General features: G+C 41.6%; 3 protein-coding genes across 6 annotated transcripts in view; 1 reads left to right on the top strand and 2 right to left on the bottom strand.

Annotated features, from left to right (window-relative positions):
• Positions 1–693, bottom strand: part of fcho1 (FCH and mu domain containing endocytic adaptor 1) — a 45,660-nt gene extending 44,967 nt beyond the window's left edge. For both annotated transcript variants that reach the window (XM_029501020.1, XM_029501021.1), the window contains exon 1: positions 603–693. The gene's annotated coding sequence lies outside the window, so the exon portion shown is untranslated. The remainder of the gene's footprint in view (positions 1–602) is intronic.
• Positions 694–7,902: 7,209 nt separating this feature from the next.
• prg4b (proteoglycan 4b) lies at positions 7,903–14,326 on the top strand. The gene is given in 15 exon segments (XM_029499892.1): positions 7,903–7,953; positions 7,955–8,107; positions 8,181–8,283; positions 8,564–8,680; positions 8,922–9,044; positions 9,400–9,453; positions 9,946–10,005; positions 10,082–10,369; positions 10,801–11,271; positions 11,636–11,722; positions 12,133–12,269; positions 12,534–12,690; positions 12,805–12,912; positions 13,185–13,313; positions 13,791–14,326. Coding segments are annotated over 15 exon segments (2,151 nt in total). The 3' UTR covers positions 13,904–14,326.
• The window catches only part of tprb (translocated promoter region b, nuclear basket protein), a 22,279-nt gene continuing 18,970 nt past the window's right edge, over positions 13,955–17,263 (bottom strand). For 2 of the 3 annotated variants that reach the window (XM_029499889.1, XM_029499891.1), the window contains exons 44-51: positions 17,049–17,117; positions 16,840–16,928; positions 16,474–16,583; positions 16,113–16,211; positions 15,776–15,932; positions 15,379–15,500; positions 15,204–15,299; positions 13,955–14,247 (exon numbers count right to left, since the gene is read on the bottom strand). In XM_029499889.1, the coding sequence (XP_029355749.1) occupies positions 14,198–14,247; positions 15,204–15,299; positions 15,379–15,500; positions 15,776–15,932; positions 16,113–16,211; positions 16,474–16,583; positions 16,840–16,928; positions 17,049–17,117 (792 nt within the window). In that variant the 3' untranslated portion in view covers positions 13,955–14,197. The remainder of the gene's footprint in view (positions 14,248–15,203; positions 15,300–15,378; positions 15,501–15,775; positions 15,933–16,112; positions 16,212–16,473; positions 16,584–16,839; positions 16,929–17,048; positions 17,118–17,263) is intronic. The other variant, XM_029499890.1, reaches the window with a different exon arrangement.

Here is a 17,263-nt window from a genome sequence, read left to right as displayed (position 1 = left end):
GTTCCGCAGAAACACTGACAAGTTTGTATCACCCATAAAAAGCATCTTGGTCATCTAGAAACGCTAATGGCAGAGGTCCTCCAAGTCAAATGTTTCAGTAACCAGAACCCTAAAAAACCCCGTTGATAATGATGGTTAACGTGGTTGAAAACTTTTCTAGTATGATGCCTCAGTATAAACGAGGACAAAAATGGTGAGGAAAAAAAAAAAAAAACCAAACAGCAACCTTCACCCCACTAAAACCCTCAGCCACTGCGGTGGGAGATGCTAATTCTGGATCCTCCGACAAAAACGCTTAGGTATGATATGTGTTCATGCACCGAACGATCCTCGGCTGCCTGAGCAGAGATGAATTGGAATTGAAGCCATATTTTAAAGATCGTGCCTTACCTGTCTCACACAAGTTTCTCTGTGAACGGGATTAGCGCTGTTTCCCTCCTTTCACATGACAAATGAGTGTAGTGCTGCCCGGCTACAATTCAACAATGTCACCGCTGTGGCTGGGCACCGCGGTGTTTTTTTTTTTTTTGTTGTTTTTTTTATGAGCGTTAGCATTAGCTCGGTGTCAGAAGCCGGTAAAGAGAGGAGGAAAAAGTCATTACCTGTCCAGACAGCGTTTACAGGACATTATCCTGCCCGGTCCGAGTGCCGTTACTCACACGCAACCTGCGCGGTTGGAGCTCAGTAGTAGAACTCTGCCAGGCAGCTTCCAGTGTGCGATCAAACGCCCTCCCAGCTCGACGCTCATTGGATGCTCCACCCGTCAGTTTGAGAGAAACCTTTAGTAGGCATAGCAACGGCGAAAAGGCGGGTCTATGAGAGTATACATGCATCCTATTGGGTAATTGTTGTAGAGGTAACGCCCACCTCACATACTAATGGCTGTAGAAAAATTGGCCCTTCTCGCGCATTTAGACCATTTTTAAAAACTTTTAAGGTTGGAAAGATCGTCGTATCTCTCACTGGCTTGGTTTGCGTGTCCATGCTTCTGCAAACGTGGGGAATTCCAGTACAGATTGAAATATGGCCGCATGTTTAACATCTGTTCAAAGTTTTGCAGTCTGTGTTTTTGGTGAAAATCCATGCATAAGCAATGTGACTAAATTGGTGAAACATCAAGACAAAAATGTACATCACTGATCAAAAAAAAAAAAAAATGGATAGCATGTACGCAACCAGGTATACCAAGTCCTGTGTCCTTTGCAATTTCCCCACTATGGGGCAAGTGAAGGAATTTGAAATCAACACTGTTGGCCATACATGTGTGCTGCAGTTTGCAATATATTCACAGCAGGTGGTATTTGGGGCCTCTGGATTCGTGAAAAGGCATGAAAATGCTGTCTTTGCTTGTTGCAAGTAAAAAACTATGCACTGTATTGAGTTCAGCTCTTTTGCATGTCATCCATGCAAAACACACAAATTAAGTCCCTCAAGAATTGGGTTGCAGGTTGTGAGGTTTTTTTTAATTGTATCGCTCACTCATCTCACTCGTTTTCTGTCGCTTATCCATTTCCAGGGGGGTTGCTGGAGCCAATCCCAGCCAATGTTCTGGGCAGGGCGGGGTACACCCTGAACAGATCGCAGGCCATCACAGGGCCAATGTACTGAGACGCACAAGGACGAACAACCGCTCACACTCACACTCAGACCTACAGACAATTTAGAGTCACCAGTTAACCCGAACATGGTGTCTCTGGAAGGCGGGAGGAAACCGAAGTAACCGGAGGAAACCCATGCAGACACGGGGAGAACATGCAAATTCAACACAGAAAAGTCCCAGGCCCGGAAATCGTACCCAGGACTTTCTTGCTCTGAGGCAACAGAGCTAACCACTATGCTGCCATGCTCTCCTTTATATTTGAAATGTATAAATGTGTCTTCAGTCTATCAAAAATACATGCAACTAATCATTTGAGCCCTGCCACATGCACAGTTGTTATGACTCACCGAAATGTATTTTTAGGTGTTTTTGTGCATCAGAGACATCTGCTGGAGGTGTTGGTGCTTAATGTGATGTGTGGTGTTGCAATATTGAAATTGATACGGGGTTCAGCAGAACATAATGTCAACAGCAGCAGGTAGCTTGGCACAGAGTTACAGGCTTAGCATATTTCTTGGGAAGCAACTGGGATGTTCAGATTAGATTAGATTATCATCATTTCTGCTTTCTGACTTTCGACCCTCAGACTGAGTTCCAGACAGTCCACTGAAAAGTTGAGATGCCCGTGAAGGTTAAAGTTAACACAAGATATAAACCAAACGTCATTTAGATCATGTAATGTATTTCTTAACCATATGATTACTGTTACATGGCATGCAAGAGTGTGACAGAGTACTGGCGTGGCGGTGCACAACGCCAGCTTTCTTGTAAACTATTTGATTGGCACTATCCCTTCACTTCCGTCTGCATCAGCAAACGATATGCAGGATAATATTTTGAGTCTGTAATTCACATCAGAATCTGCCAAATAACGAATTTGGCTGTCAAATGTAATTAAGTGCTATCAGTGATGCCACCTGTTGGTGGTTCTATTCTTATCCTGCGCGAGTGGTCGCAGGCACCAGCCAAAATGCCTCCATTTGTCTCCCTCTAAAGGCCTTTCCTGAACATGAGCTCATTCACCACGACAAAACACCGGGAACAAACACATTGTGACAGTCAGTTGCATTATTTCAGATAGATTTTGCTGGTGTAATATGAATAACTTTGGCTGACAGTGCTATTTCACAGTTGTCTGTTCAGTATCACATTTTTCTTCCTCCTAATTGAACTTGGCAAATATGAATTTTATGCGAACATAAGAGTCCAATTGATAAGACAGGTGGAGCTAATGTGTGTTTAGAGTCACATGTTTTTGAAATGAACTCTAGTGTGGTATCTTTTGCAGAACACACACGCGTTTGAACGCGCACACATTTGGTTTCTATGAGTAGCTTTCGGTTTTTCAGTTGAGTGAGGCTCGATGCGTCCACTCCCTGCACCTCTTCTCCTTTTATGCCTCCATGTGTCTGCCTCTCACCAAGCATCATCAGATCAGCTCAACCATGCTCGAAAAGGCTGCTTTATCAAAACTGCCAAGACAGAAGATGGCCCCCGCTGTTTACACAGAGATACACAGTTTGGGCTCCAGAAAAAAAAAACATGCTGACTTTCACCTCAACAGCCTCCCATCTCCCCAGGAAATCCTGTGTTTCGTGCCTGATGACAGTGATGTTACTGCAGTTGGCTGGCCGTCACCTTGTGTCTGCCCAGCCTGTGGGCTTCAGGTACCCTGTGGCCCATATCTATGATACATCGGGGAGAGAGGATGATGGAGAGGAGGTCAGAGCAGGAACTTTTTCTTGTAAAGACAAGTAAAAAATCCTCATCAAATATAAATGCTTGATTCTTAACCTTTAATAATCTTGGTATTAATAACATTGAAATTTTTGTCTGACTGTCAAGAACATGTTAGTTTTCCACACGAGTGGAATATGCATAATATGCTTAACCTCTTAATCCCTGGATTTATATACATTTAAAAAATAATTATTAAACTGGCATTAGAGAAAAGAAATACACATTCTCAGCTGTATTCCGAATGGAAGCATTTGAGGTGAATTCGGGACCATCAAGTAGATCTAAACTGAACAACCTGTTCAGGCTGCAGTTCCCTCGTCCAGAGTCAGATGGGATTGGCTCTGTGGATAGATCGTTATATGATGAATGATGAGGAGGACAAAAATAAAATGTTTGTGTTATGGATTTTGCACGAACTGCAAAGCAGCATCAGTCAGCTCATAATACTGGTGAAGACAGAGGAAACAAATACAATTTCTTAAAGAAAAAAATCGAGGCAAGACTGAACAAAATAGCTGCTATTTTAAAAAGTTGAAAATGCAGGATATTTTTGCTTGAAAAAAGTCCCTTTTTTTTTTTTTTTTTTAACACACCCAAAAATGATTTGCTCAAACTCAAATCTTGCATGGTGTTACGTTGTGTAAAGCTGGTCAGACTGGCAGTATTATGACAGTATTATGAGAAGGAATTTCAAATTTAGGTTTGAAGAAGTTGCTGAAATACATACAGTAATGTTTTTTTGTGCAAACATGTATAATATATATATATATATAATAATATATTATAACATGTATAATCTGTAGTCATCGGCGTGACTCAGACCACAGACTGGAAAAAATAAGAGAGAAAAGTCTTTGATTACAGATGAATTGGACTTTCCAACTGATGGTGAAAGCTGTCTGAACACATTTACACACTGCTGGAGGAAAGTTGGATCAGTGGTATCGGGACAGTGAGAGGAAGTGTGTTCCTCTAATATCTAAGCTGCTGTGACATGCTTTGGGGCACATCAATCACAGTAGGTGTAGCGCTTAAGCTGCCTGAACCTTTGCACAGTTTCTGGACACAATGGAGGGATTACTAGGTGCAGTGGCCCAAAGAGCCGGGGGAAGAAAGAGACACCCCCACAATGCAAAACCTTTCATTGTCAGACTTTAGTTACATCCATAAACTTTACATGTAATATTCTGCAGCGAGTTCGTGGGCAGATACTTTTTTCTCTGAAGCTGTTTGACATCCAACTGTAAAGCAGAAAAAACTTAGACAGCATGGCAGCCACAAGGGGGCACACTGACTTTACTTTCTAAAACCAATGTGACCTTGTCAGTATAAATTAATCTGACAGGGCCTTGAGACTTCCTCCTGGGTGGACTTTTCCTCTCCTTGCCTGTGTTTAACTGGCTCCTTTTGTCAGGCCTAGTCATTTCCACCAGATTCTGTTGCTGTTATTGCCCTGACACAAATGCACTAATGATCTTGTTTCCTTTAATTGAACAATTGACCTGCTGGAAAAATATTATGTACATGGCAGGCTCCATCAACGTTTCCAACAACAAGACACCCACAGTGCCAACCAGCCAAGACATATAAAATTACATTAGCACAGTAACCAGTCGATCGGACTAATGCTCCCCTGTAATGAAATAAACCTAGAGAAATCTGAGGGGTATTAGGTAAGGTAAAAAAAAAAAAAAAAAAAAAAAGAGAGAGCGAGAGAGAGAAAAAGCATGTTTCTACTTTGCAAAATTCTGGTCATTGTTTTTTTTTTTTTTTCATGAAATTATCTCAATTAAATTAAGTATTAAAATTAGACAAGAGACCAAATAACGCAAACACAAACTTCATGAGAATGTGGGAATACTTACTTTATTTATTTATATTGTTCTGGGTGTTGAAGACCTAATAGTAATTCAAAAGATGCACTTCCACTGGTTAGACTCCTAACTTTATTATACTTTTTTTTTTTTACACTTCTTCTTTTTCTGTAAAAATAAACAAAACAAAACAAAACAAATACCAAAAAAAATGGCTTCACTTTGATTTACTTACGGAAATGCCAAAGTTTGTAGCAAGATAAAAGGTGGAGGGCTGGCTTTATTTGTTAACTTAAGATGGTGTAACATTACTCATATCTCTGTCCTCAGATATGCTCAGATGTCCAGACATTTAACTAGTGGCAGCTGGTCTGAGATCAGTCATATCAGAAACATGCCTGCTTAGCATCCCACTCAAAGCAAATGCTGATTTTCCATGTGTTGTCACCTAATAAGCTGTAGCCAGGATACAAATTAAACATCCTGAAGCGCTCAGTCATATCTTGAGACTTCATTTTTTTATCTCAGCTCCCACCTAACTGGATTTATACAGTTTAACTGTCCTACCAGAGAAAATAAAACATTTGATCTGCTGAATGCTGATGTCAAAGACGCCTACAGAGCTGCTGTCGTACCTCCACTGCGCCGGTCAGACCACAACCTGGTTTTAACCCTGCAGAGAGGCAGCCTCCAACTATCTGCACGGCCAGGACATGGACATGGACATGGACTGTTTCGAATGCACAAATTGAAATGCTGCTGGAAACTGATAGAAACAGCTCGGACATCAACTTCTGTAGAGATAAAGAAGACTGCACGCTGTTCCTCATATAATAAAGCCTGGATCACAGCAAGGCAATCCACAAACAGAAAATGGTGACAAAGACCGACTCAAACAGGTGCAACATAAGATGAAAAGGACACAAACAAAAGGCAAAGGTGGAATACAGAAAGAAAATAGAGAGGAATTTACAACCCAGCAACATCTGTGAGGTCATCACTGGCTATACAGCAAAAAGAGAAGAAAGCCTCTAATAGCTGATGTGGACAAAGCCAAAGAATTCAGCCAGTTCTTCAACAGGTTTGACGCTGCAGCCACACCGATGCAATGTCAACTGCTGCAGCTACCTCCCAATGTGACAATGTGAGCCTCTCCAGAGGATCTTCAACCTGAATCTATAGTTTGGGCAGACCCCAGCTCTGTGTACCATCTTGTACCGGTACCAAAAATGAAACGTCAGGGTGAACTGCACAACTACAGACCGGAGGCCCTCAAGTCGCACATCATGAAAACTCTGGAGTGGCTGCTCTTCTACAGCTACTGAGACTCGAGGTCAAAGCCACACTAACCCCCCTGCAGTTTGCATACGCAGAACACATGAGAGCGGATGATGATGTCCTCTACATGCTCCACCGTGCTCTCTACCAACTGGAAGGACCTGGCACTTATGTGAGAGTTGTGTTCTTTTATGTCAGTGTATTCAACACTATCCGGATTACTTGACAGAAAGGCCTCAGTTTGTCAGGTTGGAAAACTACATCTAGAACAGTAATGGGCAGCATGGGACTGTTCTGGATCTTGCCACATCCAGAAATACTCTGGTGATACTGCTATTGTGGCGTGGATCAGGGATGGACAGGTGTCTGAATACGAGGATCTGATAAAATCCTTCAGTGGCGGGAGTCGCAAAAACTGCCTCCTATTGAACACCTCTAAGACAAAGGAGATAATAGTGGATTTCCAAACGTCCAAACCCCTCTTCAGCCAGCGAACAATAGAGCCGACATCAAGGTGGTACCAACCTACAATTATCCGGGAGTAGATCCGGACAAGAAGTTGGACTGGTCCCCTAACATAGATGTACTTTACAGAAAGGGGCAGAGATCCTTCGAGTTAAACCAGTCTGAGGTGAGGCAGAACAAAGCAAGGGGATGCAAGGCGGCTACTCGGACCATCAATGGCCATCCTCATCGATGTGTGATGGTGAAGACATCTAAGATGCAGAAAATGATTCATTCTCACTGCCAGCAGATTTTACCAAGCAGCAGAATCTGATTCAGGTTCTAATGCGCTCATGTACAAGAGATTATTAATCTGATATTTGAAATGTTTCGATAGACAGAATAAAAAGACTTGAATGGTCAATACATTGTGGGACAAACAGGGTTTCCAAACAGGTCACTACTCTGACTGCTCTAAATGACTTCGGAAAGACAACGTGTACGATGTCTAAAAGTACATTTGGTCAAAAGCTAAAATTGCATTACTACACATGTCTCCGATACATTTCTGAGGAAGTAATTTTTATTTGACAGATTTTGGTCAAGATGTTCACTCTTATTACATTTTAGATAAAATATGTAGTTAATAATTTATTTATCCCATGTTGCCATTAGAAAAACATCTGATTACTTCTTCCATCATGAAAATCTGTCATGTGTATCATATTTACATCAAGCTAAACATCAGTGACACAAACTGAGGCTGTCTGTTGGTTTAACAGAAGACTACCTGACAGAAAGCAACCATGCGACTTCAAACATTTTTGCACCGACCACTGAATTTACAGAAATGACTTCACCGTAGCTAAGTTACACAACTGTCTGGTATTTGTGTGACAGACTTGGTCTGTGATGACAATGAAGTGTCGCAAGTCACAAACACTTTCTTTTTCTCTCTCTCTTTTTTTGTTTCTTTTGCTCGGAAGTGTGTGATGTCAGCCGTCTGTTTGGCGTGGATGTATGTTGATGTGCTTCCAGCTGTTTGTGAGGACTCATGACGTCTGGACCAGTGGTGAGTCTGGACCGGAGGATCCTCCCTACACCCTGTGAGATCACCCCAGTTTTAATTTGACTGGATCTGCCGATTAAAGGGAGGCCAGCTGCGCTCTCTCAGCCTTTTAAAAGCAGCCAGCGATAAAACTAGAGCAGGCAGACAGAGGCTCGAACAAAGGTAAGTTATTTTTACATTTTTTCTGATCTGTCCAGATTTAATCAATGTACAAATTACCACAATTGACACAAAGGAAAGATTTATTTATTCCTTTTTCTCCTCAGTTACAATGTCTTCCCCTGTGCTTTGTGCCATTATTTTGCTGATCTCTGCCTTGACCTTTAATGCTGCTCAGAGTGAGTATAACTTGTGTGACGCTCGTAAATAAAGATGATTTTTGTAATATTCCAGTTCCAAAAAGATCAAAGATCTTTTTAAATTGGGCTTTTGGTAGCATGTTTTTCTGTGCCTGTACTCACATATTCATGTTTGCCCTACTGATAATTATTGACCAGAAGGTTCCCCAACCTTACGTCAATGTATTTGTCACTACAACTGTGATGCACAGTATCATTTACAGACTGTTCCCTCAAGTGCCCTTCATGTAAAGGTGGCCGTACTCTGTGTGACCAACAGGCAGCTGCAAAGGACAGTGTGGCGCTGAGTACTACAGGGGTTACACGTGCCAGTGTGATTATAACTGCCTGTCTTATGGAGAGTGTTGCAGAGACTATGAGTCTCAATGCACCACTGGTGAGGCTTTTCTCTCCTTACATATTATCCCTCGCATCACCAGGAATTTACTCCACACAAACACTGATATCTAATCATTGGTGTTAATGTTTTGTTTTTTTTTTTTCTTTTACTGTTTTTAGTTTACAGGTTTTTTTGTAACAGTTTTTAAAACAATGCTTCACACATTACCTGAATAAATTCCAATTCGTGTGAAAATATGGTCTGTTGAGCTGAACCCTACTGTGTTCATGTGCAACAGCGAACTCGTGCAAAGGTCGATGTGGAGAATCCTTCAAGCGGGGCCGACTTTGTAGCTGCGACTCTGATTGCTATCAGTACAAACAATGTTGTGAAGATTACCAGAGCCACTGCAGTACAGAAGGTAAGCTTCAGCATTCGCTTAGCATGGCTGCACATGTTATCTTTCGCCGTGCTCATTTCTGCAGGTTCCTGTCAGATTTGTACTTAGCTCTTTCATTCCATCAAGTCATCACACACCTGAGCGCTGTCTGTTTACATGTGGAGTAGCATGAAGGCATTTCAATTTTGACAATATTTTATGCCTTGGTAATCGCTGGTGCCAGACTAGTTCATATGATAATTTTAGTGATAAAAAACACAACATTTTTGCTTGGAAAAGGTTTGAGTCTTACTACATTTTCAGTCATTGAGGATGTAAGGGGAAATTTGGTTTTACACGATGAACTCTCGAGCGATTTATTCATGAATATTTCCAGAGACACCTCCAGATGAAGCCAATGAGGAGACATTCGATGAAGGAAACTATCCAGGTGACTATGCTTTTGAATTTTTTTTTTTTTTTTCACATCCAACACAGAACTTGACATAATGAATTTAACAAGATATTTGGCAGCAGAAGGGCATGAAGATGTTGATCGCCACACTGCGGCTTTGTTGCTGGGGTTTGCTTTGAGGGCCAAGTCTCAACCCGAACAAGCCAGGAGTGTTAGCTCCTCCGGCCAAAAGAAACACAAGGAGGCAATGTTGTCATGAGTGTGTAGGAGTCTTTCGCTTACAGGCTCATTCACAAGAGAGGAAGGAAAATGAAGCCAAGAAGCAATGATGGGAAATTTCTTTGGTGGCTTTAATTCAGGAGTGGGCCTGCAGTAGTTTGTGGGTGGAGATATTCTTGGATCTCAATTCAAGACATATTGTGACAAGTCTATGTGGAAATGTCACAGTGTCATTGAAGTGCACAACTGAAAAGATGACATGAGAAAAATATGAGTTTTAATTTGTGACTTTGGCTCATTTTCCCACAGATGACCAATTCATTCCATTGGTCAGTCCCACGTCATATCCACCAGGTGATCCCAGTGATGGTGAGCAACAATGGGTGATAAAATAATTTGTCCAATGCGTTGTCATGAGCACGACTGCATACATTTTCTATTTCAGGGGACAATATTGTGGATACAAACAACCAGATCCCTCTAGGTCCTGAATTTTTTGACGATGGCGAAGAGAATCTGGGGTCAAATCCAATCCCTGAGGGCACCAGCGGCTATGACCTGCCTACAGCTGACCAGCTCATCCAGGTTTCTACTGAACCCACTCCGGAGTTCAGTACTGAGACAGTTACTGTCTTCTCTCAGACGGAAGCCATGCCCTCAGATAACGAAGTAACGCAGGCTGACGATAGCACTCTGAGCACAACTTTTGGAGAAGTTCACACTGAGACCACAGGTATGTTCAATCCACTGATGACACGCAAGACATGAGAAACACAGCAACAACATCAATACGACTCGGCATAGGTTGGCTAAAACGCCTTACACCTCTTGCATTTGAGGATATCTTCATTCTTTCAATGCTTAATCCTCTTTTCATCTGCACACTCTGTGAATCATTACTCTAAAACGGAAAGCTGAAAATGATTAAGAATGAAATGTTATGAAGAAAATAGAAGACATTTAAGAAGGTCAATTATTTCATTTCATTTTCACAGTTTATTAATGGAAACATTAGTGGCCTGTGTGACTTTCACTGTATATACGATCTGAGACGTTCATTTTTAAGTCATTTGTCGTCGTTTCATGCAAAAGAAATTTTCAGAATATAAAAGGAAGTCTCTTTTGATCAGCCGGCGGTTACAACCCTTTTCTTCCCCAACATAGCTGGAGTGGATTCAGCTACAGAGCCCACACAGGATTACACAGACCTGCAAACCTCTCTGGCCCCCACCACGCCTGACTCTTCGACGATAGGCCCGACAGTCACCCCCGATATGAGCACTTCAAACCCCACACCAGGTGATACTGGGAACCAATCAGCGGATGCCACAGCAAGCCCTCCGTCTGTTCTCACTTCTACCAGTGTTTCTTCAGTTGGTCCTGGGACCTTATCAGAGCTTGATGCCGCGATATCCCACGTTCCTTCGTCAACACCTGCAGTGCAGGATGACACTGCGGAAAATACGACACCACAAGCCACAACTGCAGGTCCAACAGAAGTCAAACCATCTCAACCTACGTCAAAACCCCAGGACAAACCCAACCAGAATAAACCAGCACCAACTAAACCAAGTCAGGCTAAACCTATCCCCAAACCTGAGATTCACATAAATGATGCAAGGGACTACCAAGCAGGTAAGAACAGCTCTTATCATTGATCCAGATACTCACAAACCCCAAAGAAAATAAAGCACCTAGAAGAAGAATTCTGTGAGCCTGAGATGACAATTTCACTGCAAGTATTTCTTGTAGTCTCTGCCTGGACGTGATATTTTAAATAGTTCTGTCATTAGTGCAAAGAGGGAGGCCTCCAGTTTTTACTGTTTGTGGCCTGTGTGGAGCGCTACTGTTTAAAATTAGGATTTATTTGGAATTTTCAAAGTAGGATAACAAGAAAGCTCCTGGAAAATAAAAATACAGCCAACAGCCAACAAACTAGTTTTATTGCTGTTATCCCAACAGATGGGTTCCGCCTAATGTGTCTCCTTTTTTCCCCTAGATGACAGCAATGATACAAACCTGTGCAGCGGACGGCCGGTCGGCGCAGTTACCACACTTAGGAACGGCACAATTGTTGTTTTCAGAGGTAAGTGTGAAAAAGCCCATGTTGCATTGGTTTAAGGTTCTAAAAGAGAACAAAGAAAGCAGTTGTAGATTGTACTGAAATGAATCAAGAACTGCGCATTAGGAACATTTTTGTGTGCCAACTTTTTCGTTGTTTTATTATTAATAATTTTATTCTACTGAAGTTGTCCTCACAAAAGGAAACTGTAAATTTGATCAGAGATCCGACAGATTGAGCTACTAGTCACTTTTAAATATGAAAAGCACAACACACTGTCAGTGCAGTCAGCCCCATCAAAGCGTGAAGTCATTTCAACAATAGCAAAAGGTAAAATACTACATCTCACAGAAAAGCATCATTCGGTTAAATGCCACAACAACGGAGAAGTATTTGTGCAGCCCAGCTTTGCTCCATGTTATTTTACGTCACAGGGCACTACTTCTGGCTCCTGGACAGAAACGGGGTGCCAGGCCCAGCCCGAGGCATCACAGAAGTGTGGGGTGTCCCCTCCCCTGTTGACACGGTGTTCACCCGCTGCAACTGTCAAAGCAAAACATACATTTTCAAGGTTAGTTTCCTTCTAATCTAATTTGATCGAGCATTTATAAATGTGTCCAAAAGGTCACATCTGGATTAAACAGATGTGACCTTTTGGACTATATCAGGGTGGATTATTGTTGCTGTTACAAATGTAATATTGGCTTTCCTGTGATCTTACACATTTATCCTTTAGCTCTCTGAGCCAGACATCCACCTCTGTTAAGTGCTGCATAGGTTCATTTCAAATTCTTGATTTTCAACTTTTTGGATTGTGTCAATGTGATGTTTGCAGGGAACCCGGTACTGGAGATTTGAAAATGATGTTTTGGACCCTGGTTATCCAAAAGCGATTGTAACAGGCTTTGATGGACTGAGGGGTCATATCACAGCTGCTCTGTCTGTGCCTCAGTACCAGAGGAGGAAGGAGTCAGTATACTTCTTCAAGAGAGGTGAGAGGTGGTGTGTTAGAACGTACTTCTTCCTTTCAGCAGACTTTTTTTTGGCCATTAATGAAATATTGCATATCATGCTAATGAGTTTCTACCCTTGGTCGGTTCTTCTAGGGGGATTGGTCCAGAGATACTCGTACCAGTATGGCACCGGGTCAACGTGTGGCAGAAAACCCCAGTATACCATTTACACTGTCCACAACAGGAGGGTTCGACAAGCAGGTGCTACAACAATTAAACATTCAAATTCAGGATGGATAGAACCGTATCATTTTTTCTTTAATGCTCATAGAAGTGTAAATTGTTACTTATTCTCATTTATGTGCTCATGTGTATACATAACTGCTGATTTTATTCAGCACACATCAACATAATAAATATTATAAATGTAGCTCTCTGAAAAGCGGCGGTCAAGGGCAGTAAGTTGAAATTTATCAGAGAAGGGCTGAAAAGGGCTCATTCCCATTCATTATTGTACACTGTTGTGTTCCCAGTATCTACTCTAGGCCCAACCATCAACATCCGGACATCTTGGAGAGGTTTTCCTTCCACCATCACAGCTGCTGTGTCCACCCCTGACAGAAGAGAACCAGAGGGTTACAAATACTACGTCATCTCAAAATGTGAGTCAACGTATAGTACTGTATGCCAGAGAGCACAATTCATTTGGGGGGGGGGGGGGTGGTATAGTATAATGTATAATGGAAATGTAGTCAATTCTAAAAACTAGCATTTTTAGCTGTGATCTTCACATCGACTTGTCAGTCCCTAGGCCATTTGTTAACCTCATTCACATCATGTCTGAAAGGCTTAACAAGGACCACATGTGCCTGGGTATGTGTATTTTAGGGCGGGGGTAAGGCAGATGTAGAGGACACTGAGGGCGGGGTCCAGTCATGTGGCTCCAAGGTCCAGTTTCAGTGACACCAATGGTTGAAATATTACTGTCTGAGGAAACGTGACGGTAGAAGTTCTACTGCAGCCAAAAACTGTACAAACTGATGTCTGTCAAAGATGATACTGCACGCGTATGACAAGAGACATCCTGAATGCCATTCATAAATTTAAATGTTAATGAAGCCATTCTACTTTTTCTGCAGCCAAATCCTACAATGTGAGGATGGATGCTGAGCGTCCTGTCATTGCTGCTCCTAACAGCAACACATCACCGCAGAGGAATGCCCTCTTTCAATGCACCAACAAGCTTAACTGAATAGCATCCATTTATTAAAAAAAAAAAAAAAAAAAAAAATCCACTTGCCTTTTACTTTTAGTTTTCACTTTATTATACTTTTCATAAAACACACAGCTTTAGCACGGGCTGTGATTAAAAAAAGGTTCTTTACAAGTTCAATGAAAACAAAAGCCGAACTAAATACAACAGATACAGCCTTTGAAATATGTGAACAGCTATGAAGAGGAGAACGGGTCTGAAGTCGTGTTTATGATGGGAATGACATGCTGTCCAGTCACGGTTGTTGGAGTCACCAATGTATTCAAAAATTCTTCATCTGGCAAACCGTCTCCCAGGTACACCCCGAGAAGGAAATGCGTGACCTGTTGATTTGAGAAAAGATTTTTTTTTTAAACAAAGCCAGCTATGCTGAAGTGTGGCTCTGTAAAACGTATAATGAAACAAAACACACCGAAGGAACAGTAGTTTACGCACTGGTGTCGTGTGAAATAATAAAGTATCAACATTTATTTTGTATGTCGTGACTTGAAATTAAAATGATACAAATGCTTTGCCAGGATGTGTGTGTGTTATTTGTGCATATCACTGTATAAACTGCCAAATACATGCTGCATTACAATTCATGTGCATCAGAAGCTAGTAAACAAGGGACATGACTTCAAACTGCTTTAGTACACACATTTGATATTGAGTGTGTGTGTGTAAAACATCATCACTTTCCACATTCTGGCTGTTGTCACTCAATTGAGGAAACTGGGTGTGGACATAATTTTATTAAATATCCCTGTTGTCACTGACTGTGCCATTATAATTAGCATGTTCACAACACAAAATTAGTCAGGTCTATATATACTGAGGACAATTTCAGAAATTTGATTAATATGATTAAAGCTTTGTTTGCTTTGTTGTGACTGGGTGCTGCACTCTGTGTGAAGGAGATATGTTTTAGCTTCCTACTGCTGTTAGAATGTACAAAAAACAGTGTAGTCAGAACTCACCATATACAAATATGAATGCAAACCAACTGTACAATATTCCCTATCTTCTGTTACAAATGTTTAGAATTATCTATTTGTACATATTATATTACCATAAACTATGTTTTGTGATATTAGAACTTTGTTGTTTCTCTTCTCTTTGCACTATCCACTTAGCTGCTCTAACATGGGGATTAATCAAGGATGACCTTATTTAAAGATGGAAGTCAGCCATGGATTTAGTATATACAGACATATTATGAGCCTATCCCAATTTAGTACAAAGCCAAAGTCTAAACTCAATAAAGACATTATTAGCGTATTGCTTTTAAACATGTTACCTCCTCTTTTCATGTGTTCCCGACGGCTCTCTGGCCAGCGCTGCAGCTGTCTACTGGGTCCAGGTCTGCAGGGTTTTGGTGGAGCACTGCTTGTATCTGGAGGAAAAAAGATACCAGAGTACATGACAGACACTAGCTCCTGGAAATGCTGCACAGTTACAAGGCCTCACTTTACCTGCAGAGCTGGAAGAGGGCTCCTGGCTAGTGGATGGGAGACTGGCCTTGTCAGAAGGCTGACTTTGCTCGTCCACATCTTCCTGAGACACCAGTGGATCAACTGATGCTTCAGCACTGGGCCTGGAAAAATGCACCAACACAAACCATAAGATAAATAAATGGTGCAGTCTCAAAATCACCGGTAAATAACCAGCCACAAGAAAACCAAAACGACAACTCTCATTGGAAACGTTTTCTCTAAAATAAAACTTAAAAAGGGAACACACACACTTGTATCAGTGTTGTAGTCACAGGCTGGAATCCAACATGCTTGGAAAAACATGTTTCCCAAAAAAAAAAAAAAAAAAAAAAAAAAAAAAAAAAAAAAAAAACTTCCTGAAAGGACTGATACTCACCTATCACTGTCTGGCTCCAGGAAGACATCATCTCTCTCCTCCCCTGTACTGGCTGCTACTGGTACCAACAGGCTGGGTGTGGATGTACTCACCATGGGAACAGACTGGGAGACATGCTCAGTGGTGTCAGACTGTACAACATCTGAAAACCCCATTACTGGAAAAGAAGTGATGATGATCAAGGTATTGATTTACTGATGTGGTTTTCAGCACCTGGCATTATTAACAAATCTTAACATTCCAACCAGTTTACTGACTATACAAAAGTGGGCTGAGTATGATGATACAAAAGAACTTTTTTTCACATGGACCAAGTCATTCAAAAAGACACGGATACCTGGTGCTGAGACTTGTAGTGGTGTGGTGGGAACGCTGCGTCCACCAGAGTCTTCTTCATGAGCTGCTAAAAACAAGGGACTTTCGTACATTCCAAGTCCTGAAGACAAGAAGTGAACAGCCTTCAGGTATTGTGAAACAAGTCACTGTGTTGCAGAGTGTGAAATGCCATTGCAGAGAAACTCTGTAAAATACATGGCAGTAGGCTACCATTGAGTGAATATCAAAACTGAATAAAGGGTCTGAGAAACATGTTTATGATGGGAATAACGCGATGTCCTGTCATGGTTATTGGAGTCATCCACGCATGGATTAGCCATGTACACACAAAGAAGGCAGTAGGCAGGATGTCAGTAGGCTACCTCCTTGTGATGCAAGCTGTACGAGGTCAGAGTGTGAGGAGGAGCTGGTCTGGGGCATGTCCTCTGAAGGGCCGAACCGGAAGTGAGGAACACCAGCCACTTGGGGAGAGCTGACAAACAAACACAGCCAGCCAATGAAATAAGGCACAATACTGATAACAGTTAGAGGAATTTCAGCTTTTCCTCAGCCTTTCTTGTTTACATACTAATAAACAGAAAGTGCCTCAACATCTCACAGCATCCCACTATATAGAAATCAAAAGACGAACACTAACAATTATGTTCTGTGTAGAAGATACAAACTTTTTACATTTTTTATACATTAAAAATATTTACTGAATATTTTTGCCTGTGTAAGAGACTTACTTGATGGCTTGGTCAAAACCATCACGGTGCGGTACTACCAGAGTGGGAGTGCTGGGGACCATCCTGTCATCATCATCGAAGAAGTGCTGCTGCACAGAAACAGATGATGAAAAATGCTGGATACAGACTCAAAGAAACAGTATGAGGTTAACATTGACTTTTACCACGAGTATATTCTCTGATATTCTGGGAATGAAGAAATAACTCACGGTGTTGACTGGAACCCCAGGAGTGAGCTGAGGGACTCTTCCTACTGACTGGCGACGAACAGGGATACGCTGTAAAAGTAGATATTACTATTCTTTTTATTAGTGCTTGTGAGTTACACATAAGTGAAAGTGTCGTTCTTGTGTCTATTTAAAAAAAACTAAACAAAAACAAAGGTTTGCCATAGGTTTGCCATAGACCAATATTACTGAAAGAA

Source organism: Echeneis naucrates, chromosome 4, assembly GCF_900963305.1.
Source record: "Echeneis naucrates chromosome 4, fEcheNa1.1, whole genome shotgun sequence".
Classification (NCBI taxonomy): Eukaryota; Metazoa; Chordata; class Actinopteri; order Carangiformes; family Echeneidae; genus Echeneis; species Echeneis naucrates.
The sequence above is the reverse complement of the archived record's forward strand: the minus strand, read 5'-3'. Positions and strand labels throughout refer to the sequence as shown.